Source organism: Schistocerca piceifrons, chromosome 2 (assembly GCF_021461385.2).
Source record: "Schistocerca piceifrons isolate TAMUIC-IGC-003096 chromosome 2, iqSchPice1.1, whole genome shotgun sequence".
NCBI lineage: Eukaryota > Metazoa > Arthropoda > Insecta > Orthoptera > Acrididae > Schistocerca > Schistocerca piceifrons.
Genome location: NC_060139.1, coordinates 572,851,217 through 572,876,801, shown reverse-complemented (window position 1 = coordinate 572,876,801; position 25,585 = coordinate 572,851,217). Strand labels below are relative to the sequence as shown.

At 38.4% G+C, this 25,585-nt stretch overlaps 1 protein-coding gene across 3 annotated transcripts in view; it reads right to left on the bottom strand.

Annotated features, from left to right (window-relative positions):
- LOC124777481 (trypsin-1-like) overlaps window positions 1-25,585 on the bottom strand; it is a 72,671-nt gene that overhangs the window by 29,140 nt on the left and 17,946 nt on the right. For all 3 annotated transcript variants that reach the window (XM_047252916.1, XM_047252918.1, XM_047252917.1), the window contains exons 3-4: window positions 19,019-19,107; window positions 6,541-6,645 (exon numbers count right to left, since the gene is read on the bottom strand). In XM_047252916.1, coding sequence (XP_047108872.1) covers window positions 6,541-6,645; window positions 19,019-19,107 — 194 coding nt within the window. The remainder of the gene's footprint in view (window positions 1-6,540; window positions 6,646-19,018; window positions 19,108-25,585) is intronic.

The window sequence follows — 25,585 nt, the reverse complement described above, 5'->3', positions numbered from 1 at the left end:
TCAGAGTACACATCTGCCCTTGGAAATGTCTTACAATTTAAAACCTGGTTCCTAAATCTCTGTCTTACCATTATATAATCTATCTGATACCTTATAGTATCTCCAGGCTTCTTCCATGTATACAGCCTTCTTTCATGATTCTTGAACCAAGTGTTAGCTATGATTATGTTGTGCTCTGTGCAAAATTCTACCAGGTGGCTTCCTCTTGCATTTCTTACCCCCAATTCATATTCACTTACTATGTTTCCTTCTCTTCCTTTTCCTGCTGTCAAATTCCAGTCACCCATGACTATTAAATTTTCGTCTTCCTTCACTACCTGAATAATTTCTTTTATTTCATCATAGAATGCTTCAATTTCTTCGTCATCTGCAGAGCTAGTTGGCATATAAACTTGTACTACTGTAGTAGACGTGGGCTTCGTGTCTATCTTGGCCACAATAATGTGCTCACAATGCTGTTTGTAGTAGCTTACCCACATTCCTATTTTCCTATTCATTATTAAACCAACTCCTACATTATCCCTATTTGATTTTGTATTTATAAACCTGTATTCACCTGACCAAAAGTCTTGTTCCTCCTGCCACTGAACTTCACTAATTCCCACTATATCTAACTTTAACCTACCCATTTCCCTTTTTAAATTTTCTAACCTACCTGCTCAGTTAAGGGATCTGACATTCCACACTCTGATCCATAGAATCCGAGTTTTCTTTCTCCTGATAAGTGTCAGACCGATCTTCTTCTTTATGCAATGATTTAACAGTAGCATCTTTCAGTGTGTCCAGAAAAATGCCCTGTTTCAGTGAGCTACTACATATGTGGCTGAGAATCCAACTTATCTGTTGAGAACAAACTTTTAGTAATCTGTTGGAAATGGCATCTGTTCCATGCGATCTTTTACTTTTGAGCAAATTTGTTATTTTACTAATTTCAGTAGGAGAGATGGGTTGAGTTTCAGTTTTATCAAATTTCATAGGTATTGCCTCTTCCATACACAGTGTTGCATTTTCTAATGATCAGCTGGATCCTGTTTTTTCTACAACACCTGAAAAATGATTATTAAAAATATTTTCTACTTCTGACTTTTTGTTAACAAACTTTTCATTCAGTTTGACAGAAATACAGTATTCCCGTGATTTTGATTGCCCTGTTTCCCTTTTAACAATATTCCAAATTGTTTTAATTTTATTGTCAGAGTTGCTGTTCTCAAACATAATGTCCATACTTCTGAACTTTTTAATAGCTTATCTTAGTACAGTGCAGCAGTTTTTATAATATTCAACTGTTTCTGGATCATAACTCCTTCTAGCTATAAGACACATTTCACTTTTCTGTTTATAAGATATTTTTATTCTTTTAGTTAGCATGGCTTTTTAGATGGTTCCTTAAAATCATGTTTCACTGTTTTCTTAGGAAAACAGTTTCAGAGGTATCACGAAATAGGTTAAATTTTAAATTAGCATCAGTTTTCTTACACACCTTATACCAGTCCAGTAGAACTGTTACAAGCTTTCTCTAATATTTTCAATTATTATTATAATATAACACACTATTTTGGAAGATTGTTTTGTATTACTGTATGGAGCTATGTCATATACTGTAACTAGCTGTGCAACATGATCAGACAGACCATCCTAAGAGGAAAGGTTTTTACTTGATTAAATTTATCATGGTCTATAAATACATTATTTATAAGTGTGCTGCTTTCCTGTATTACCCAAGTAGCAAAGCAATAACTGACATTAGACTGAAAGGACCAAGTAATACTTCAGAGTCAAGCTTTCTGTCAGACTCTTTCAGAAAATCTACACTGAAATCCCCACAAACAATAATTTGTTTCACTCTGTGTGATAAACAGTGCAGCAAAGAATCCAAGTTTTTCAAATGTAGCTGAAATTTCCCAATGGGGACTATACACAGCTACAATTATAAAAGAACTATTATTTAGTTTAAGCTCACATGCACATACTTCTGTATGTTGCTCTACCAAAAACTTTTTCATTTCTAAATTTTTGACACTGATAAATTTTGACATATATGGCAACTCCTCCTCTCTCCATGATGTCTCTAATGATACCCACCTACCATATCTGTGATTATATGATGTTCAGACAGGCATAGTACATCTAGTCCACAAACAAGAAGCTCATCTACTTTGTTTTTTCATCCCCTGATAGTCTGATGCAATATACAACTAACATTATTTTTCACTGTGCTTTTGTAAGAAACTTGTGATATATTAACATTATTTTTCACAGTAGTATTATGAGAATCTTGTGGTATTTCAACATCTCTACTGCCTGCATGTCACAAATGCAGTGACGCCTTGCTGCAGTGGTAACACCGGTTCCCCGTCGGATCACCAAAGTTAAGCGCTGTCAGGCTGGGCTAGCACTTGGATGGGTAACCATTTGGTCTGCAGAGCGCTGTTGGCAAGTGGGGTGCACTCAGCCCTTGTGAGGCAAACTGAGGAGCTGCTTGATTGAGAAGTAGCAGCTCTGGTCTTGGAAACAGACATATGGCCGGGAGAGCAGTGTGCTGACCACATGCCCCTCCATATCTGTATGCGGTAATGCCTGTGGGCTGAGGATGGTACAGTGGCTGGTCGGTACCGTTGGGCCTTCATAGCCTGTTCAGGCGGAGTTTTTTTTTTCTTTAACTACCTGGCTGTCTGAGCTTCTCATTAAGCTTATTTTTCATTCAATGTTGAATCGTTGGACACTGATCTTAGCCTAAAAAATTATTAGTTTTTAATTTACCTTGTAGAATTTTATTGCATACACAGTAAAAGTTCTTAGCAAGGAATATCATTGTTGTGTTATCCTTCCTTCTGCTCCTCACTTATTTGTTTAACACCAAAAATAATCAATTATTGACGAAATAATGTAAATGGACAGCACTCACCAAGCAGTGGCAGGAGAACACTCACACAAAAGGGTTTAACTTTTACAAACTTTCAGAGCCAGTGGCTCCTTCTTCTGGCAGAAGAGTTAAAGAGGAAGGAAGAGGGGTGAAGCAAAAGTACTTGACAGATTTAGAGAAAAGGATGCTGTTCAGAACAGTCACCCAGAGCCAAGGGTTATGGGAGACTTATTTGACAGGATGAGAAGGAAAGTCTTTCCCTCTCACCCTGTACAGTAAGTCTCCCCCAACCTGAGGTTCTGGGTGACTTTTGTGCGCAGTACCCTTTTCTCTTAATCTGTCCAGTCCTTTTCCTTCACCCCTCTTCCTTCCCCTTCAACACTTCTGCCAGAGGAAGGAGCCACTGGCTCCAAAAACTTGTGAAAGTTGAACCCTTTTGTGTAAGTCTTCGCCTGCTGTTGCTTGGTGAGCAGATTTTTTATCTCTTCATTTACACTGTAATGTCACTTATTTGTTTGTATGATTGCATCTGCACTCCCTCACCCTGATGGATTCATCCCTGCTCTCACATTTATAGCCTCTTCCAGCATTCCTTATCCCTCTTTGTGTTGCACTTTGTCTGTTTCAGATCTACCTTATGTGAGACCACTACTTACCCTAACCTTACTGCAGCTGTTCTGGAGATACAGTAGAATAAGGAAATTGATTTAAGCAGTTTTTGTGTGGATTTTGATCTTGAATTAGCTGCACTGTTATTAACAAATATTGATTTAGTTGTTGTTGCTGTGTATTGGACATATGGAGAACTGTTTGTGTTACCTAATATGCCTAAAGTCAAAAATCGCACTGTGTGGAGATTTTAACATACACATAGGTGATGGAGATGCCAGAGAGGGGGTCTTTAGGAGAGAGACTAAATGATCTCAAAGCAGCTCTGTCTTGTGTAAACTGGCAGCAGAAAATTGCAGAGTTAGTAGGCAGTGATTCTTTTTTCTGTCTGTTCCAAACCTAAAAGCAATATTTGATGACATGGTTCCGGTAAGACCAGTGAAGAATCCTGTGGACAAATCACAGGCAGGCAGAAAGTTATCAATATGAAACAATGGTACACACCTGAGCTCAATAAATTGAAGTGTATTGTAACAATGTGCAAGGACCAAATGAAATCAGCTTTAGACATTCCAGCTAAAGAATTACATCACCATAACTACCTAAAAGCCAAAAAAGCTTATAGGAAGGCAGTAGAGGAAGCAAAAAAGAAATATAATGATACATACATTAAAGAGGCCCAAAATCCTTGTAAAGCTGCCTGGAATCTTGTAAATGAGAACAGAAAGAAGACTACCTCCTGCTTAAATTCATGTAGCCCTGATGACTTCGATGAATATTTTGTCAGAATAGTGGAAAAGACAGTGAGTGAAACTCCACACTCTGACCTAGATCTGACTGCAAACATAAGAAATTCAGACAGTTGCAGTATTCAAAACTGAAGACATGATAAAAATTGTGAACTCCTACAAACACTCAGAAAGTGTAGACATCTATGGCATGTCCTGCACACTGCTAAAGAAAATTATTGCAGAATTAGCTCAGCCACTAGCCATAGCAATAAACATATGTCTGTCTTCTGGTGTCTTCCCAGACTTCCTTAAACTGGCACACACAGTACCAATATATAAGAAGGGGGATCCATGCGAGGTGTCCAGCTTCAGACCAATCTCAGTGGTACCAGTACTAGCCAAAGTTACTGAGTCTGTGATGCACTGCCAGGAACTGAATTACTTTGAGGAAAACAACTTATTCCAAAACACACAGCACGGATTCCGCAAAGGGAGATCAACAGTGACAGCCACACTGGACTTATTACAAATGGTTCGACAGAGTTTAGAAGAGAGAGAGAGTGTGGCACTGACACTCTGTGACCTCAGCAAAGCCTTTGACTGCACCTCACCCACAACACTAATAGCCAAGTTAAGATGCTATGGTGTTGGAGGTGTTGTTCTATCAACACTCCAATCTTACTATTTGGAAAACCGAAAGCAGGTAGTATCAGTGCACAGAGCAACTTCTCTTGAACAAAAACTGGAACATGGAGTGCCCCAAGAATCAGTCTTAGGACCTCTCCTATTCCTCATGTATGTCAATGATACGAGCTGTAATAGTCAAATGTTGCAGTTTGCATATGACACTACCCTTATTGCCAAAGGACATACAGCCGCAGAAGCTCTTGGTGCATCAAATTTGATGTTTGAAGAAATAAAAGAATGGTTCATCATAAACAAAATGAAGATCAATGAAGAAAAAACCCAACATTTGATATGCAGTCTAACCAACATTGAAGACCAAGAAAACATGGAGACTGTCAGACTATTGGGATTCAAGATTGACAGCAAACTCTCCATGAATGATCACACTGCGTGTGTATGCACCAAACTTTCTCGTGTGATATACCTCCTGAGGAAGCTGAAGAGGGTAATAACTGATCAGTTTCTCACAATAGTCTACCATGCACTCTTCCACAGCCACATTAGCTGTGGACTGTTGTTGTGGGGACACTCCTCAGGCTGCAAAGATGTGTTGCTATTACAAAAAAAGCCATCAGGATCATACCCTCTAGCAAAAGACTGGACCACTGTAAGCCTATTTTCACCAGGCTAGGCATAATGACTGTTTTTAGCCAGTATGTATTTTTCTGCCTCATTTATATAAAAGAAAATCAAAGGAATTTTAGCATAAGACAAGAAATACATAATCATGACACTTGCTGTAAGAGGAACATTGAAGTGCCAAGGTGTCGCCTATCAAGTACACAAGACAGCTTTCCAACAGTCGCCCTAAAAATGTACAATCAACTGCCTCCAGAAGTGAAATCCCTGCCACCTGAATTATTTCAGAAAAAAATTGCTCAGGACTTGAAACAATACCGACTATATTCCTTGGAAGAGTTTTTCAACAGTGGTTCTAGTGAATGGACAAAATAATAAATATTGATATGTTTATACATAATTTTGCCTAAATTTAATCTTCTTTTTATGTTCTCAGTTAATTGCACATTTAATTTTGTGTTTTACTTAAAGTACATATTTTGCCAAAACGAAACTTTATGAGTGTGATCTATATGGTTTTGTAAACATTTTGCTTTATGGTATTTTCATTTGCTGCTATGAAGTTTTACCTTCCTGTTTAGTTATATTTCATTTTCTCTATGTTCTGTGTTTTTGTGCACTGCATAAATATTTTCTTTTATTTGTAATATAAATTTTGTATATGGTGTTGTATAAATGTTAGTTGATAAACATTGTATGTGTGATGCAGTCTGTCCAACCATGGCTGGTAAATGATGAAGATATAGTAATAAAGTAATAAAGAAGAAAAGAGGTCAATGACTTAGTGTTGCTTCTCTCTTGTGTAACAGCTTACACCGAACTTCTTGCATGGTGCAGTTTGATGAATACAATAAACTTTAGATTTTGGATTTAGATGACATTTACCAGTAGAGGAAAACTGTATTCCAGAAAAATGCCAAATTTTATAAAAATTCCACAGTTTTAATAAAACGATAAGAAAATAACTATTATTATCCACAATAAATACTACTTGTATTAAAGATACCAATAAACAACAGCTTGTTTTCTCTAGCAACTATTTATTAAAGATGGAAATGCTGATCACCAAACCTTTTTATAAGTCCAAAAATTGGGTTGTTCATTATAAGACCCAAAAAGGACATGGCTGCATTGCGTTCCTGTGAAGCTCCTTCTTTACATTGAAGAACTCTGCACCTGTACACCCAATAACAATATGCTTTAAAACAACTGAACACTTTTATTGATGACAGGAATATTTTTCCCTACAGAATACAAATACTTTCATTTTTATGTTAGTGTTGCTTACATTTGAAATCAAATGGAGGTGAGTACCAGTATGTGTATCTTTAATCTTTCTTTAACAACAAAAACAAGCAATTTTTCACAAAATAAGTTAATTGGATAGATAAAAAAGATCTAATCACCAAGCAGTGGCAGAACACACACATCAAAGAATGTTGTAATCAGGCAAGCTTTTGAAACCAGTGGCACCTTCTTTAGGTAGAAGGATTGAAGGGGGCAGAAGAGGGGTGAAGGAAAAGGACTGGAGAGGCCTAGGAAAAGGGCTAGATTTCAGGAAAATCATCCAGAAGCATGGGTCAGGGGAGACTTACTGCACAGGATGAGAAGGAATGACTGATTGTTGGGGACTGAAAACATGAGAGCTTAAAGGTGGAAGACAGGGTAATGTGCAAGACAGAGTTTACTGCTTAAACATCATGCATGAGATAACAAGAGTGAAAAGATAAGTGCATTGTAGGTAACAGAGGTGGGAGGGTGGTGATGAAAAAATAGATGGATGAAACAATGAAAGATGTAGAAAACTAAAACATTTTTCACCGTCTTACCAGTCTATTTTTCACTACTGCCCTCCCACCTCTTTTATGTACAATGAAATTAGCTTTTCACTCTTATTAACCCATGCATGATGTTCAAGCAGTAATGTCTGTCTTGCACATTACCCTGTCTTTCATCTTTAAGCTCTCAGGTTTTCAAATCTCGCTTGATGCAGTCCCCAACAATCAGTTGTTTCTTCTCATCCTGACCCACAGTTTTGGGTGACTTTCTCGAAATCTGCCCTTTTCCTAGACCTCTCCAGTCCTTTTCCATCACCCCTCTTCTTTCCCCTTCAACCCTCTGCCTTAAGAAGGAGCCACTGGCAAAAAATTACAACCTTCTTTTGTGTTGTGTACTGCTGCCACTTGGTGAGTATATTTTTTACCTATCCAGTTAAATTATTTCATCTTTATTTAGTCTTTAATCTCTATTTATTCACTGTTGATCATTTTACATGTAGCAGGCTTTGTTGGATGTAAATAACAGTCATGTAGTCGAAGAGTACAGGTGAAGTTTTAAATACTAAAATCATCAAATGAGAGACTACAGGCACAATCAAACATTAAACTCAACATTGTCCATATCATGAACTCTTTTATAATGTAACATACACTTCCTGTTAGTCAGTTACTGGTACACAATTTTACCTTGAAATTTTTAAATTGCGTGGATCAAACAGAGAAAAGAAATTTATTAAAAATTTTGAGTTTGTTTACTTTGTAGGAGCTTTCTGATCTTGCTGTCCAATGCCATTGTAAATGTTAATGTTTGTCTGATTATTTTCTGTTGTCATGTCTGTGAATTATTTCTGTGGCAACATACTCTTTAATGTAGTTCCTGACAAAGACTGAAGAGACATTCACAATTGTTAGTATTTGAAATCTGGTAAAAAGAGGGAGACTGTGCTCCACCTTATATGTTATACAGACAATTTCTTTTTGAACTTTTAAAATGTTGCTGATAGGGGGAAATGTTCCCCACATGAGTAGGCCATATTAAATATGTTACTGAAAGAGCCCAAAATTTGTCATATGGAAACCATATGTCTTGGTTTCCACATGAGGTTGGACACTCAAGAGATACTTTTGCCAACTCGGTTAATATGCTCTTCCCAATTGAGTTTGGTGTCAATATGTATTCTTAAAAGTTTAAATAATTTATTTTCTGTACCCTTAGATGATGCTGAAATAAGCATTCTGATTTAATCTGGATCACAAATAAGCTTATTGGCTGAAAACCAATTTCATGCTGCATCAGAAGTTTCTTATGTAATCTTATCAAGAGTTATGATGTCCTGATGTGAAATAAGTAAAGTTGTATCATCAGCATAACAGACTACAGACTGTGGGACACTATGGATTAGATCATTGACAGCTACAATGAAACAAAAGGAGCCAAGAACAGAGTCCTCTGGAACAACAGTACCAGCTAATACTAAGGAGCAATATCCATTTCTAAATGAGACAAACTACCTTTTGTTCTTCAAATGGGGGGATATTACTCCTAATACAGATTTCTGTAGGCATAGTACTCCAGTTTTGTTAGTAGTATGTTAAAAGGAACGAAGCCAAATGCTTTACTTAGATTGCATGATGTAAGTGATATAATCTCTTATTTTTGAAAACAGCTAAAATATTATCAATAACATAACAGCAGCATTAGTATTTTTGTCTGTCTGGAACAAATAGTGATGGTTGCAAAACAAGTCATGCAATTCAAAATCATAATGTAATTGATTGTACATGAGTGATCAAAATATTTTTGAGAGTTTTGGCACAACAAAGGCTGGTTAGTAGTTGTGGGGGAGTTGTTTATCACACTCTTTGAATATGGTTATAACTCCTCAGATTTTGAATAAATCCAGAAAAACTCCATACCCTAAACATTTATTAAAAATATAACTTAGTGGCCTACTTATCAAAGGGAACATTCTTTTAACAGAATAATTGGACCTCTAGTAGCAGCACATACATTTTGAATTTAGAAACTATTTTGAAGATGTCACTGGGTCTGATAATGTCTCAATGAAAGGTGAGCCTTTCAGACAGTTGGGAGTCAAGCAAATCCCTTGCAGATGTGTCCAAGTTCTTAACTAATTTGCTAAAGTAGTCACTGATTTCTCCTGGATAAAGCAGAGTTTGACATACAAGAAATGGACAAAAATATGGAAACACCATGACAAACACATTCTTGAACAAAAGTGAAGGTTAACAGATAGCTAATCTTGTGGGTTGCACTATTGTATTAGACCATAAATGGCACCCGTGCAATATCCTCAATATGATGCAAGTGTCAGTTGTCATCAGAACATTGTTCTGCAGAGCTGTAAGTGCATTATGTCAGAGCTCAATGCATTTGAAAGTGGGCAAATTGTTGGTGCTTATATGGTGGGTGCTTCCATAACCAAAGTAGCCAAAATGTTTGATGTTCCAAGAGCCACTGTAGCAAAGATTTATAGTGCATACAGGGAAAGCAGAAAAATATCATCTGCTAAGTCACAAGATAAATGTGACAAAAAATAAGAAGGCAATAGCTGAAAAAATCTCTGCAGAACTGAATGTCCCACTTGCAAGCCCTGTCAGAACCAAAACACCAGAAAGAGAGCTCAATAAGTAGAGAACTGGCATGCATGCTCACCAAACCAGAAACAGTAATTGCTTGTACCGAGACAGAATGAATAAAACTAAAACCCAAACCACTATGCTTTACCAAGGTGTCAAGATATTGCCAGAAGAAATCAAAAACATAAAGGAACTCGGTAAATTTAAAGAACATTTATTAAAAAATAGCTTTTATTCGATTAAAGAATTCATGCAGCATGGATTCCTCAAGATTACTATCTGTTCTACTGTTCATAAAAATTGTGGTATCATCAGCAAATAATGTAAATTCATACAGCAGGCTTGTACATGATGGTAGATCATTTATAAAAATCAGGAATAATAGTGACCTAAGAATTGAGCCCCGAGGCACTCCACATTTAATGGAATGTGAGGAATGTGAGGAAATATCACATACTCCACCTAAGCATTTGGTAGAAAATCCAAAGAAATTCTGGTCGTATGTAAAGTACACAAGCGGCAAGACGCAGTCAATACCTTCGCTGCGTAGTGTCGATGGTACTGTTACCGACAACTGTGCTGCTAAAGCGGAGTTATTGAACACAGTTTTCCGAAATTCCTTCACCAGGGAAGACAAATGGAATATTCCAGAATTTGAAACACGAACAGCTGCTAGCATGAGTTTCTTAGAAGTAGATACCTTAGGGGTTGCGAAGTAACTCAAATCGCTTGATACGGGCAAGTGTTCAGGTCCAGATTGTATACCAATTAGGTTCCTCTCAGATTACGCTGATACAATAGCTCCCTACTTAGCAATCATATACAACCGCTTGCTCACTGATAGATCTGTACCTACACATTGGAAAATTGCGCAGGTCGCACCAGTGTTTAAGAAGGGTAGTAGGAGTAATCCATCGAACTACAGCCCTGTATCATTGACGTCAGTCTGCAGTAGGGTTTTGGAGCATATACTGTATTCAAACATTATGAATCACCTCGAAGGGAATGATCTATTGATACGTAATCAGCATGGTTTCAGAAAACATTGTTCTTGTGCAACGCAGCTAGCTCTTTATTCGCACGAAGTAATGGCTGCTATCGACAGGGGATCTCAAGTTGATTCCGTATTTCTAGATTTCCGGAAAGCTTTTGACACCGTTCCTCACAAGTGACTTCTAATCAAGCTGTGGGCCTATGGGGTATCGTCTCAGTTGTGCAACTGGATTCGTGATTTCCTGTCAGGAAGGTCGCAGTTCATAGTAATAGACGGCAAATCATCGAGTAAAACTGAAGTGGTATCAGGTGCTCGCCAGGGAAGCATCCTGGGACCTCTGCTGTTCCTGATCTATATAAATGACCTGGGTGACAATCTGAGCAGTTCTCTTAGGTTGTTCGCAGATGATGCTGTAATTTACTGTCTAGTAAGGTCATCCGAAGACCAGTATCAGTTGCAAAGCGATTTAGAAAAGATTTCTGTATGGTGTGGCAGGTGGCAGCTGATGCTAAATGACTAAAAGTGTGAGGTGATCCACATGAGTTCCAAAAGAAATCCGTTGGAATTCGATTACTCAATAAATAGTGCAATTCTCAAGGCTGTCAATTCAACTAAGTACCTGGGTGTTAAAATTATGAACAACTTCAGTTGGAAAGACCACATAGATAATATTGTGGGGGAAGGTGAGCCAAAGGTTGCGTTTAATTGGCAGGACACTTAGAAGATGCAACAAGTCCACTAAAGAGACAGCTTACACTACACTCGTTCGTCCTCTGTTAGAATATTGCTGCGCGGTGTGGGATCCTTAACAGGTGGGATTGACGGAGGACACGGAAAGGGTGCAAAAAAGAGCAGCTTGTTCTGTATTATCATGTAATAGGGGAGAGAGTGTGGCAGATATGATACGCGAGTTGGGATGGAAGTCATTAAAGCAAAGACGTTTTTCGTCGCGGCGAGATCTATTTACGAAATTTCAGTCACCAACTTTCTCTTCTGAATGCGAAAATATTTTGTTGAGCCCAACCTACATAGGTAGGAATTATCATCAAAATAAAATAAGAGAAATCAGAGCTCGAACAGAAAGGTTTAGGTGTTCGTTTTTCCCATGCGCTGTTTGGGAGTGGAATGGTAGAGAGATAGTATGATTGTGGTTCGATGAACCCTCTGCCAAGCACTTAAATGTGAATTGCAGAGTAGTCATGTAGATGTAGATGTAAGCTATTCAAGACAACTTTTTGTTTCCTGTCTTGGAGATACAACTGTAGCCAATTGCCTGCAACACCACTTATTCCTACTAATTTTGCTTTTTGCAAGAGAATCTGGTGATCAACACAGTCAACCACTTTAGACAAATCAAGAAGACACCAAGTGACAGCATTTTCTCATTAAGCATTTCTTGGACTTTATTTGCAAGTGCTTAGACTGCGTCTTCTGTTGAATGGCCCTTTTGAAAGCCAAATCGGCTCTTTCTGAGAACTCCATTCTTCATGAGATGATCAGTAATTCTTAGAGGTGTTAGCTTTTCTAGAACTTTAGAGAAGGCTGTCAGCAAAGAGGTAGGTCGATAGTTAATTCAGTTTTATCGCCATTTTTGTACAGGGGCTTCACAATGGCATACTTAAGTCTGCTGGGCACAACACCATTCTGAAGGGAAGCATTGAAAATATGACAGAGAATGTCCCTTATCCACACAAAAGAATATTTCAATAAATTACTAGAAATATTATCAACCCCTGCAGAGTTCTTACTTTTTAGAGACAAGATGATTTTTTTGAATTTCATCTACAGTGACAGCATTAAGGTGCATTTCTGGCTTCATCAACATTGGGCTTGCAACCAATCTGTTGAGTTACTGATAGGAAGTGTTTATTAAAAATCTCAGCCATACTTTTGAGGTTATCTACTAGGGTACCTCCATATCTGATTTTATTTACATCTTCCTTGCTTGTTGTATCTCTTCCTGTTTCTTTTTTTACAATGCTCCAGATTGTCTTTATTTTATTATTAGAATTATCTATTTTCTTCTCATAATAAAGGGCTTGTGATTTCTATGTTAGTTTCTTTAAAATTATTCAGTATAATCTATAGTGTTTCCATTGTTCTACATCTTTAGATAATCTTATTGCAGCATAAGTTTCCCATTTGGTTATACATGACTGTTTTATACCTTTTGTAATCCAGGGCTTACTTACAGAACTGGAAGCACTGTTTTTGACCCATTTCTTTGGAAATATTTCTTCAAAAAGAAAACAAAATTCATTTATAAAACAGTTGAATTTGGTATCAATATTATCAAGGCTACATACTGAAGACCAATCCATTTGTTGCAACCTGGGGTTGACAGTTTCCTTTGCCTCTTCATTCATTAGTCTTATGAACTTCCATTGAAGAAGTTGTTTTTTGAACAGATTAACATCATAAAGAGTGAGAATTTGTCCATCGTGATCTGAAAGCCCACTTATAACATCCCTGACAGTATAATTCTGATGTCCACTTACATCTAAAAAAATGTTGTCTATCATAGTTTGGGACTCGGATGTAATTCTTGTTGGAAAGTTTATTACAGATATCAAATTATATAAGGTCATTGCAATCTCAAAGCCAATTTTATTGTTATTTTTTGTCATAAAGTTTATACTGAAATCACCTAAAACTACAATATCCTATGCTTTTGCATGTAACCCTGACAGCACGAGTTCCATTATAAGCAGAAAAGTTTTTTGTCACCTGAGGGTGGCCCATAGACAGCCAGCACTGTTATTGTGTACAAATTAGTTATTATTTCAGTTGCACATTCCTCAAATTGTTGTTCCACACCATATTTCTTAATATCTATAGCTTTGTATGCTACACTATTCTTAACATAAATTGTCTTTACTTTCCCTACAGTAGTATGTTACTAAACTATAACTTACTATGGATGGCAAGGTACATTTATCAGTAATATGGTGCTCAGTTAAGCACAAAATATGAGAATTATTTATACAATCCTTTTCCTTAATGTTAATAAGAAGTTGGTCTGTTTTGCTTAAGAGGCCTCTTACATTTTGATGAAAGAAGGAGATGCCTTCCTCTTGCTTTTTTATTCTATTAGTGCTGTTATTACATGACTGTGAATCCACTGGAGTCTTCCTTGAGACAGAAGGGAGGAGACACTTGACACTACCTACTGTTGTCCCTGCTTTTTCTTTAGGCCCACGCATAAAAAAATGTTGAGATGTGAAGGAGGCTCGGGATTTCTTCTGCTCAACAACCTTTTATTTGGATTGCTTGATAACCTTGTGGATATTTTTACTGTTGTATCTGATGATGTAGTTGTTTCTGTAGATAGATATGTTGTCACTCATGCTGTTTCTTTGTTCTCTGGTCCTGACCATGTTGTTTTACCTGCTACCATTGTTCTTATAACTTCTTTCTCAGCACTTCCCACTATAATCAATTCTTCTTGTTCTACTACTGCTGTAGCAGGATTTATTTGTAGGGAAGATATTTTGATCACCTACGTTAAAGTTGGCAGTGAGATTTTGTCACATTTCTGACTGTGATAAAAAACAATTTTCACTCAGGCTTTGATTTTCTGGCTGAGCTGTGATTTGCGCCATTTATTTAGATGCATTCCATGTGTTGTGAAATGCTTTCTTTCTAAATCATCAACAGGGAGAAAAAAAGCATTTGAAGTGGTCTGGATAAAGGACAAAAAAGATCCACCATGGTTTAATAATGAAATTCAGAAGATAATGAGGAAGCAGAGGCTGTTGCACTCTCAGTTCAAAAGACAATGCACAAGTGACAAAAGCAAAGGTTAGTAGAGATTCATGCATCTGTGAAAAGATCTATGCATGAAGCATACAACAACTACCACCATCACACTTTAGCAAATGATCTGGCAGAGAACCTGAGAAAATTCTGGTCCTATGTAAAATCGCAAAGCAGGTCTAAGGCTTCCACTGAGACACTTGTTGACCAGTCTGGTGTAGAGTTGAAGAATGCAAAATGAAAGCTGAAGTTTTAAATTTTGCATTCAAGAAATCATTTACACACAAGAATCATGCAAACATATCACCACTTGACCATTGGACAGATTCCCATATGGAAAACATAGCAGTAAGCATCCCCGGTATAGAGAAAAAATGAAATGAAACTTCCTGGCAGATTAAAACTGTGTGCCAGGCTGAGACGTGAACTTGGGACCTTTGCCTTTCACAGGCAAATGCTTTGCAGTAGAGCATTTGCCAATGAAAGGCAAAGGTCCTGAGTTCTAGTCATGGTCTGGCACACAGTTTTATCTTGCCAGGCAGTTTCATATCAGCGCACACTCTACTGCAGTGTGAAAATTTCTTTCTGGAAACAACTGAAAAATTTGAAAGCAAATAAATCACCAGGTCTGGATGGAATCTCAATTTAGTTTTACCTAGTCCGCATTTATTGTGAATCTCACACTCAGCACAAAGTCCCAAGTGGCCAGAAAGAAGTGCAGGTGACTACATTATATAAGAAAGGTAAAAGACTGGAACCACAAAATTACAGACCAATATCCCTAACTTCAGTTTGCTACAGAATCCTTGAACATATTCTCAGTTAGCATATGATAAACTTCCTTGAGAGTGAAAAGCTTATGTCCACAAATCAGCATGGTTTTAGAAAGTATCACTCATGGAAAACTCAGCTTGCCCTTTTCTCATATGATGTACTGGGAACTATGGATGAAGGGCAACAGGCAGATTCCATATTTCTAGATTTTCAGAAAGCATTTGACATGGTGCCCCTTTGCAGGCTGTTAATGAAGGTATTAACATATGGAACAAGTTCACAGATGTGTGAGTGGCTAAAAGAGTTCTTAAGTAATAGAAATCAATATGTTGTTCTTGACGGCAAGTGTTCACCAGGGACAAGGGTATCATCTGGAGTGCCCCAGTGAAGTATGATGGGTCCACCATTGTTCTCTATGTACACAAATGATTTGGTGGACAGGTTGGGCAGCAGTCTGCAGTTGTTTGCTGATGATGCTTTGGTGTATGGTAAAGTATCAAAGTTGAGTGACTATAGGAAGACACAAGATGACTTAGACAAAAGTTTTAGATGGTGTGATGAATTGCAGCTAGCTCTAAATGTAGAAAACTGAAAGTTAATGCAGTAGAGTAGGAAGAACAAGCCTGTAATGTTCAAATACAATATTACTAGTGTCCTGCTTGGCACTCAAGTTGTTTAAAAATTGTGTGTAATGTTGCAAAGTGATATGAAATTGAAAGAGCAAGTGAGAACTGTGGTAGGGAAGGTGAATGGTCAACTTTGGTTTATTGGAAGAATATTAGGAGAGAGTGGTTCACCTGTAAAGGAGGCCACATATAGGACACTGGTGCAACTAATTCTTGAGTACTGCTCAAGTGTTTGGGATCCATTCCAGGCCGGTTGAAGGAGGACATAAAAAAAATTCAGATGTGGGCTGCTACATTTGTTACCGGTAGATTTGAATAATGTGTAACTGTTACTGAGATGGTTTGGAAACTCAAATGGGAATCCCTGGAGGGGAGGAAATGTTCTTTTTGGGAAACATTATTCAGAAAATTTAGAGAACCGGCATTGGAAGCTGGCTGCCACATGATTCTACTGCCTCCCTCATACACTGCGTGCAAGAATGAAAAAAAAAGATAAGATATGAGAAATGGAGACTCATACAGAGGAATATAGACAGTCATTTTTTTGTCGCTCTATTTGCAAATGACTAGTAGTGGTACAGGGTACCCTAGTCCATACACTGTATGGTGGCTTGCACAGATATATAGATGTAGACTGCCAAGGATTATGTGATGATTTTAGCAGATCAGGTCCATCCTATGGTACGATGTTTGTCTGCAGTGATGATGTTCTGTTCCAAGATAACAGGGCCCCTGTTCACACAGCTCACATAATCAAGGACTTGTTTTGTGAGCAGAAGTACGAATTGTCACATTTTACGTGGCCGCCACAGTCATCCGATCTCAATGTTATTAAATCTTTGGGATCCACTTTGGAGAAAGGGTTCATGATTGCTATTCACCTGTATCATTGTTACCTGAACTTGCCACTATTTTGCAGGAAAAGTGGTATAAGACCTGTATTTCTCAATTCTGAGATGCCTGGAAGCTATTTTGAATGCCAACAGGCAACAGTTTTCCCCACACCATTTTAAGCATGATAATGTATTTTTGATGGTTCCATATTTTTGTTCACCTCCTGTACATGGCTGGAAGAATGGCTTTTCCTAAAACTTCCTATGCTGCTTTATAGTTATTTGAAGCACTTTCTAAGTCTGTTTCACATGCTGTTTTTCTGTATTGTAAGAGCATACTTTCCAGTCTTTTTTACTTTCAAGATAAGTATTGTGAACTATATCCCTCAGCTCAGTTCCTCGATTAGCCTCACTTTTATATAATTGATAAAGTAAGAGCATTTTTTTTTCTCTCTATTTGCGCAAATTCTTTTGTGTACTAATTAACATTTTGGTTTTACCTTTACCTGAGGAGCTAACTTTTATTAATGGGGAAGATGGACACCATATCATTATATTCTGTTAAAAAATTATCAAAACCATTTTTAACTCCTACTTTTCCTGTTTGACACTCATTTACAACCAATCTGTATCATTTGACGTAGCAGTAAAGAACATAATGCCTGACCTCTTTCCCATGCCTCCACAAAATTCGTTGTAATAAGTTGGTTCTTATATAATTTTAAAGGCAATGGATCATGGTCTGCAACCTTCCAACAGCCAGGCTAGTCACATATTCATCTCTATGTAAATTAACAATAATATCATCTAGAGATGCCTCCATAAGTGCAATGCAAGTTTAAGAATCTTAAAATATTTTTTTGAAAAAAGTATTAGAATCTTGTTGCTCTGAATTTTCCATTTCAGTGTTAAAATCCACATTGATAGAAACATTTCTTTTAAACTTAAATTGGTTGTTTATGACTAATTCATATTGGTAAAAAAAAAATCCAATTACATCACCATTCGGAGACCTATATAGGCTAACATGTATTATATTTTCTTCAATCAGTCTCTCACAACTAAACTCTGCATCTATTTCTGAGCTTTGTGGTGCCATGTCCAGTTTTCAAAATTTTAAACCATGCTTGATGTAAATTCCAGTACCAACATTTTGCTTGTTTCCTGCACTGCAATAGATCCTTGTGGAATGAAACTGTCTACTTGATTTACTGTTAACCAGTGTTCTGACACACACAGAACATCTACATTGTTCATGTTACATTTTAATAAATGAAAGAAAGTTCTGTGATCCAGTTTTAAATTAGTGTATGAAATCAAAGTTCTATTAAATTACAGGCTTGATTAGCAATCAGCATGGGTGAAGATATTTTTGAACACTGAAGTAAGACTGTACACTATTTCAATAAGTCACATGAAATAAGTACTACAAGAGCTACCGTAAACAGTTAATATAACATTTAGTTCTCCCATAATTCAACTGTTTTGCATTTATTGACTTATTTATTGATTATTTTCCTTTCCTTTCTGCACTACATTTTAAAGGTTGTCTTCACTTTTCTTCCACCATTATTTCACACACACTTATTCAGTTATTCCTCACTACTGGTAACTGACCTCATTCCAGTTTTGTCTACCAACTGGTGAGCAGTTGGGAAAGTGGATGATAGAGTGATCAACAGTAACTAGAGGCAGTGTATCACATAACAAACCAAACAGTATAGTCATTCTGCAAATTCTCTCTGTCACATATGTTTTGGATTCCACATTCAACATTTGGTGTTTGTTTTTATACTTTTTCTTGTATGGTGAAGGGCATTTTATCATTGTAGTATTCATTGTGAATAACACATAGGAAACATAATAAATATTAGATGAATAAGTTAAAGTAATAGTGTTCTGTATGTTGAAGTTTCATGAGAAACTGTTAGCAGCAGCAACAAGAGAAATACTAATGGAGCATGTGGTATTTGAAAGAGAGAGCAGTTGGTAGCATCCACAAAGCATTCTGTGCACTTTGTGCAGAACACACCTTGTGTTTGACACTTAGCAAGCTGATACCTGTTTTGTATTCAGTTGACTGCAGTTTCATCTTTGAGTTCATTTTCTTATGCCATTGAGAAAAGACCAGTAAATTTAATGTGTTAACAGAAATCATAGTTTCAGTTATCTTAATTCTGTACCCACCTTGCAACACAGTGAGCTGCAGTAATGACCCATATGTCACTCAGTACAGCAGCACCACAGATTTGAGCACCAGAAATTTCAAGAGAAAGCTATAACAAGTTTCAACATAAGAAACATTCTGCAGTGAAAGCTAAAATATGACAATACAAATCCATTGAGACAGGAAACTAACACATTACAAATAACACATTAACTTTCTTTAGAGAAAAAACTATCTCCAGATGTTTTAAAATAAACCAATAATGAACCAAAGGTTTACTTATGTAATAAATTGTCAGTTAGGGACATATGCAATCATTTTATGTGTTACATAAATTTTATGTGTTATGTGCATAAATGATCTGACACACAGGGTGAGCAGCAATATGTGGCTGTTTGCTTATCATGCTATGGTGCATGGAAAGGTGTCATCATGGAGTGATTGTAGGAGGATACAAAGACGACTTAGACAAAATTTCTAACTGATGTGATGAATGTCAGCTAGCTCTCTAAATGTAAGTTAGTGCAGATGAGTAGGAAAAGCAGTCCCATAAAGTTCGCATACATCATTAGCAGTATGCTACTGATGCAGTCAGATTGATTAAATATAGAGAAGAAGGGAGGAGATTAGTGTTTAACATCCCATCGATAGTGAGGTCATGAGAGGTGGAGCATAAGTTCCTTCAATTCATCTACCTTGTGGTCCCCAGTTTTGGTGCTAAGTTTCTCACTAATCTCATTTCTGGTATTCCAAATTACTTTTGTCTTTCTTCTGTTTACTCTCAACCATATTCTATGCTTGGTAGACTGTTCATTGCATTAAGTATTTCTTCCTCTCTTTCACTGTAATAGAAATGCCATCAGCAAATCTTATTGTTGATATCCTATCATTCTGAATTTTAATCCCACTCTTGAACATTTTTTCATTTACAGAGCATAAAACTGATGACCACATTAACAACTATCACAACAGAATGAAGAACAAATGCAGGATGGAAACATATTGAATGTTATGTCCCTGGAAGTTTGGGCTTGGGCTACTTATGTTCTTGACACTTGTAAATGACCTCCCAAATACATTAAAACATGTGAAGGAACCACAGTGTTGTAGCTGATCCAGAAACACTGCAATTACCAGTAATGCCAAGGATGAAATCTATTATTTAGATTAGATTATATTTACTTTCATTCCAATTGATTTGTAGTGAGGAGGTCCTCCAGGATGTAGAACATGTCAGAAATACAATAATACATGACAAATATTTACAGTTAAAGCAAATAAGCTAATGTACCATTCCACAGGTCCCAAGTGGAATGATCATCATTTTTTAATGAATACTATATGAAGGAGTCATTTTATAAATACTTATGGAATGAAAGTAAGCATAGTATGCCAACTTTTTCATTTTTTTATTCCCTATGTCTGACACAATTCGCATTGCAAATAGAGATTTGTTAAGACACTTCAGCAGTTCTGTAGTGTGCTCCTCCCAGTTGAATTTATTATCAAGCTGTAATCCAAAGAATTTAACACTGTCCACTTCTTCTATCTTCTTGTCATCATATGTTAGGCATATACTCATGGAACACCCCTTACAAGTTCTGAACTGCATGTAGTGTGTTTTCTCAAAGTTTAGTGACAAAGAATTGGCTAGGAAACAGTGATTAATGTCTACAAATATTTTATTAGCTGATCTCTCTAAGACTACACTTGATTTGCTATTTATTGCAATGTTTGTATCATCAGCAAACCAAACGAACTTGGCATCTGGTAATGTTACTGATGAAAGGTCATTGATATATACAAGAAAAAGTAAGGGCCCCAAAATGGGACCTTGTGGGACCCCACATGTAATTAGTTTCCAGTTGGATGATGCCTCATATCTTGACACATGTCTCTTTCCTAAGAACACCCTTTGTTTCCTGCCAGAGATGTAAGATTTGAACCATTTTGCAGCATTTCCTGTTACACTATAATATTCTAATTTACTTAAAAGGATATTGTGATTTACACAGTCAAATGCCTTTGACAGATCACAAAATATACCAGTCGCCTGCAATTTTTTGTCTAATGAATTAAGCACATTTTCACTGTAAGTGTAGATAGCCTTCTCAATACCAGAACCCTTTAGAAATCCAAACTGTGACTTTGACAGTATGTTATTTGAGATAAGATGGTTATAAAGCCAACTGTACAGGGTTATTACAAATGATTGAATCGATTTCACAGCTCTACAATAACTTTATTATTTGAGATATTTTCACAATGCTTTGCACACACATACAAAAACTCAAAAAGTTTTTTTAGGCATTCACAAATGTTCGATATGTGCCCCTTTAGTGATTCGGCAGACATCAAGCCGATAATCAAGTTCCTCCCACGCTCAGCACAGCATGTCCCTATCAATGAGTTCGAAAGCATCGTTGATGTGAGCTCGCAGTTCTGGCACGTTTCTTGGTAGAGGAGGTTTAAACACTGAATCTTTCACATAACCCCACAGAAAGAAATCGCATGGGGTTAAGTCGGGAGAGCATGGAGGCCATAACATGAATTGCTGATCATGATCTCCACCACGACCAATCCATCGGTTTTCCAATCTCCTGTTTAAGAAATGCCGAACATCATGATGGAAGTGTGGTGGAGCACCATCCTGTTGAAAGATGAAGTCAGCGCTGTCGGTCTCCAGTTGTGGCATGAGACAATTTTCCAGCATGTCTAGATACACGTGTCCTGTAACGTTTTTTTCATAGAAGAAAAAGGGGCTGTAAACTTTAAACCGTGAGATTGCACAAAACACGTTAACTTTTGGTGAATTGCGAATTTGCTGCACGAATGCGTGAGGATTCTCTACCACCCAGATTCGCACATTGTGTCTGTTCACTTCACCATTAAGAAAAAACGTTGCTTCATCACTGAAAACAAGTTTCGCACTGAACGCATCCTCTTCCATTAGCTGTTGCAACCGCACCGAAAATTCAAAGCGTTTGACTTTGTCATCGGGTGTCAGGGCTTGTAGCAATTGTAAATGGTAAGGCTTCTGCTTTAGCCTTTTCCGTAAGATTTTCCAAACTGTCGGCTGTGGTACGTTTAGCTCCCTGCTTGCTTTATTCGGCGACTTCCGCGGGCTACGTGTGAAACTTGCCCACACGTGTTCAACCGTTTCTTCGCTCACTGCAGGCCGACCCATTGATTTCCCCTTACAGAGGCATCCAGAAGCTTTAAACTGCGCATACCATTGCCGAATGAAGGTAGCAGTTGGTGGATCTTTGTTGAACTTCATCCTGAAGTGTCGTTGCACTGTTATGACTGACTGAAATGAATGCATTTCAAGCACGACATATGCTTTCTCGACTCCTGTCGCCATTTTGTCTCACTGCGCTCTCGAGCGCTCTGGCGGCAGAAACCTGAAGTGCGGCTTCAGCCGAACAAAACTTTATGAGCTTTTCTACGTATCTGTAGTGTGTCGTGACCATATGTCAATGAATGGAGCTACAGTGAATTTATGAAGTCGCTTCAATCATTTGTAATAGCCCTGTACATTACTTTTTCTAAAATTTTTGAGAATGCTGGCAACAGTGAAACTGAACAGAAATTTGATGCTATTTCTTTATCTCCCTTCTTAAACAGTGGCGTAACTTGAGCATATTTCAACCATTCAGGAAATATTCCACTGATAAACGATTGGTTACACAGATAGCTTAATATGTTACTTAGCTCAGAATCACATTCTTTAATTAACTTAGTTGATATTTCATCATACCCACTAGATGTTTTTGATTTTAAAGATTTTATGATGGACATTATTTCTGCTGGGGTAGTGAGGGTCAAATTCATATTATGGAAGTTACTTGAAATGTCTTTTCAGTAACAGTTATAAAATGTTTGTTAAAAAGTTCTGCAACACTATACACATCTGTCACCAATGTATCATTTAATGCTATTTGTTCCTCTTCATGTCTGGTTCTACCGGTCTCCTCCTTCACTATATCCCATATTGACTTTATTTTGTTATCTGATATGACTATCTTTTCCTTGTAATACACTCCTGGAAATGGAAAAAAGAACACATTGACACCGGTGTGTCAGACCCACCATACTTGCTCCGGATACTGCGAGAGGGCTGTACAAGCAATGATCACACGCACGGCACAGCGGACACACCAGGAACCACGGTGTTGGCCGTCGAATGGCGCTAGCTGCGCAGCATTTGTGCACCGCCGCTGTCAGTGTCAGCCAGTTTGCCGTGGCATACGGAGCTCCATCGCAGTCTTTAACACTGGTAGCATGCCGCGACAGCGTGGACGTGAACCGTATGTGCAGTTGACGGACTTTGAGCAAGGGCGTATAGTGGGCATGCGGGAGGCCGGGTGGACGTACCGCCGAATTGCTCAACACGTGGGGCGTGAGGTCTCCACAGTACATCGATGTTGTTGCCAGTGGTCGGCGGAAGGTGCACGTGCCCGTCGGCCTGGGATTGGACCGCAGCGACGCACGGATGCACGCCAAGACCGTAGGATCCTACGCAGTGCCGTAGGGGACCGCACCGCCACTTCCCAGCAAATTAGGGACACTGTTGCTCCTGGGGTATCGGCGAGGACCATTCGCAACCGTCTCCATGAAGCTGGGCTACGGTCCCGCACACCGTTAGGCCGTCTTCCGCTCACGCCCCAACATCGTGCAGCCCGCCTCCAGTGGTGTCGCGACAGGCATGAATGGAGGGACGAATGGAGACGTGTCATCTTCAGCGATGAGAGTCGCTTCTGCCTTGGTGCCAATGATGGTCGTATGCGTGTTTGGCGCCGTGCAGGTGAGCGCCACAATCAGGACTGCATACGACCGAGGCACACAGGGCCAACACCCGGCATCATGGTGTGGGGAGCGATCTCCTACACTGGCCGTACACCACTGGTGATCGTCAAGGGGACACTGAATAATGCACGGTACATCCAAACCGTCATCAAACCCATCGTTCTACCATTCCTAGACCGGCAAGGGAACTTGCTGTTCCAACAGGACAATGCACGTCCGCATGTATCCCGTGCCACCCAACGTGCTCTAGAAGGTGTAAGTCAACTACCCTGGCCAGCAAGATCTCCGGATCTGTCCCCCGTTGAGCATGTTTGGGACTGGATGAAGCGTCGTCTCACGCGGTCTGCACGTCCAGCACGAACGCTGGTCCAACTGAGGCGCCAGGTGGAAATGGCATGGCAAGCCGTTCCACAGGACTACATCCAGCATCTCTACGATCGTCTCCATGGGAGAATAGCAGCCTGCATTGCTGCGAAAGGTGGATATACACTGTACTAGTGCCGACATTGTGCATGCTCTGTTGCCTGTGTCTATGTGCCTGTGGTTCTGTCAGTGTGATCATGTGATGTATCTGACCCCAGGAATGTGTCAATAAAGTTTCCCCTTCCTGGGACAATGAATTCACGGTGTTCTTATTTCAATTTCCAGGAGTGTATATTTGCTTTGACATCCATATTACAGTCTTTAATATTTTGCAGTATTTCTTGTAATGTGCTATAGCATCAACATCGGAACTGTTTTGGATTGACAGATACAGTTTTCTTTTTGTTTTGTTTGTGCTTAGAGTATACGCTGGGATGATTATTGTTTCATGTTAGAACTCTTTTCAGAACCAGGATTCAAGTTCAGATCCCTGTCTTTGATGAGCAGTATACTACCAATTAAACCATGCGAGCACATCTCATGGCCGTTCAATCATGGCTCCTCTGCTGTTCTTGCTGTATCTTTATAAGCTACCATTTTATTTCAGCTATGGAGCAGCATAGCTCTTTTCCAGATGGTGCAGATATTGTCACTGAGCTGAACAGTGAAGCACCATGAGAGAAGATGTAATGTCAGATATTTTTGTCAGAGGTATTAACTGTTTTTGTACACACTGTGTTACCAGAGTTCTGAGTAATCAAAGCTCATCCAATTTTTAAGTAAAAAATATACAACCTTTGATTAATTTAGTGTATCAGTTTGAAATATGAACAGGATAAAAAAATTCAAACTTTTTTGTTGTGTACTGATGAAAACTTAAACTAGACCTACTACGATGTAGAGGTTCAGCTAATATTGCCATGAGTATAATTGTGATCATGGAAGACATAGATCATATGTTGATCATATTTGTAGCAAAGAAAAAAAACTAATAAATTATGAGACAAAAGTGCTGGCCAATTTTTACCTTCAAGTGGCAAGGCATGTAGTACCACCAATAGACACATGAAAATGACAGTGATACACTTCCTAGTTTATGGAACTAGTGTTTTCTTTCATTGGGAGGAGAGAGGAATAGGTTGGGCGAAGGCTAGAAAGGAACAGCAGGTCTCTCACACCCCTGAATGAAAGGGACTCACCCATAGGACACTCATCCTTGTTGCAGATGGGACTCTCTCATCCTGGGGTGTGAGAGACTTGACATTCCTTTTTAACCTTCCCCCAGTGTATTCCTCTCTCCTCCCTGAGGAAGGAGTGATTAGTTCCATAAGCCAGGAGGTGAATCACTGATGTTTTTATAAGTGTCTATCAGAAGTACTACACATTTCCCCTCTCGAAAAACTGATGTTATTACA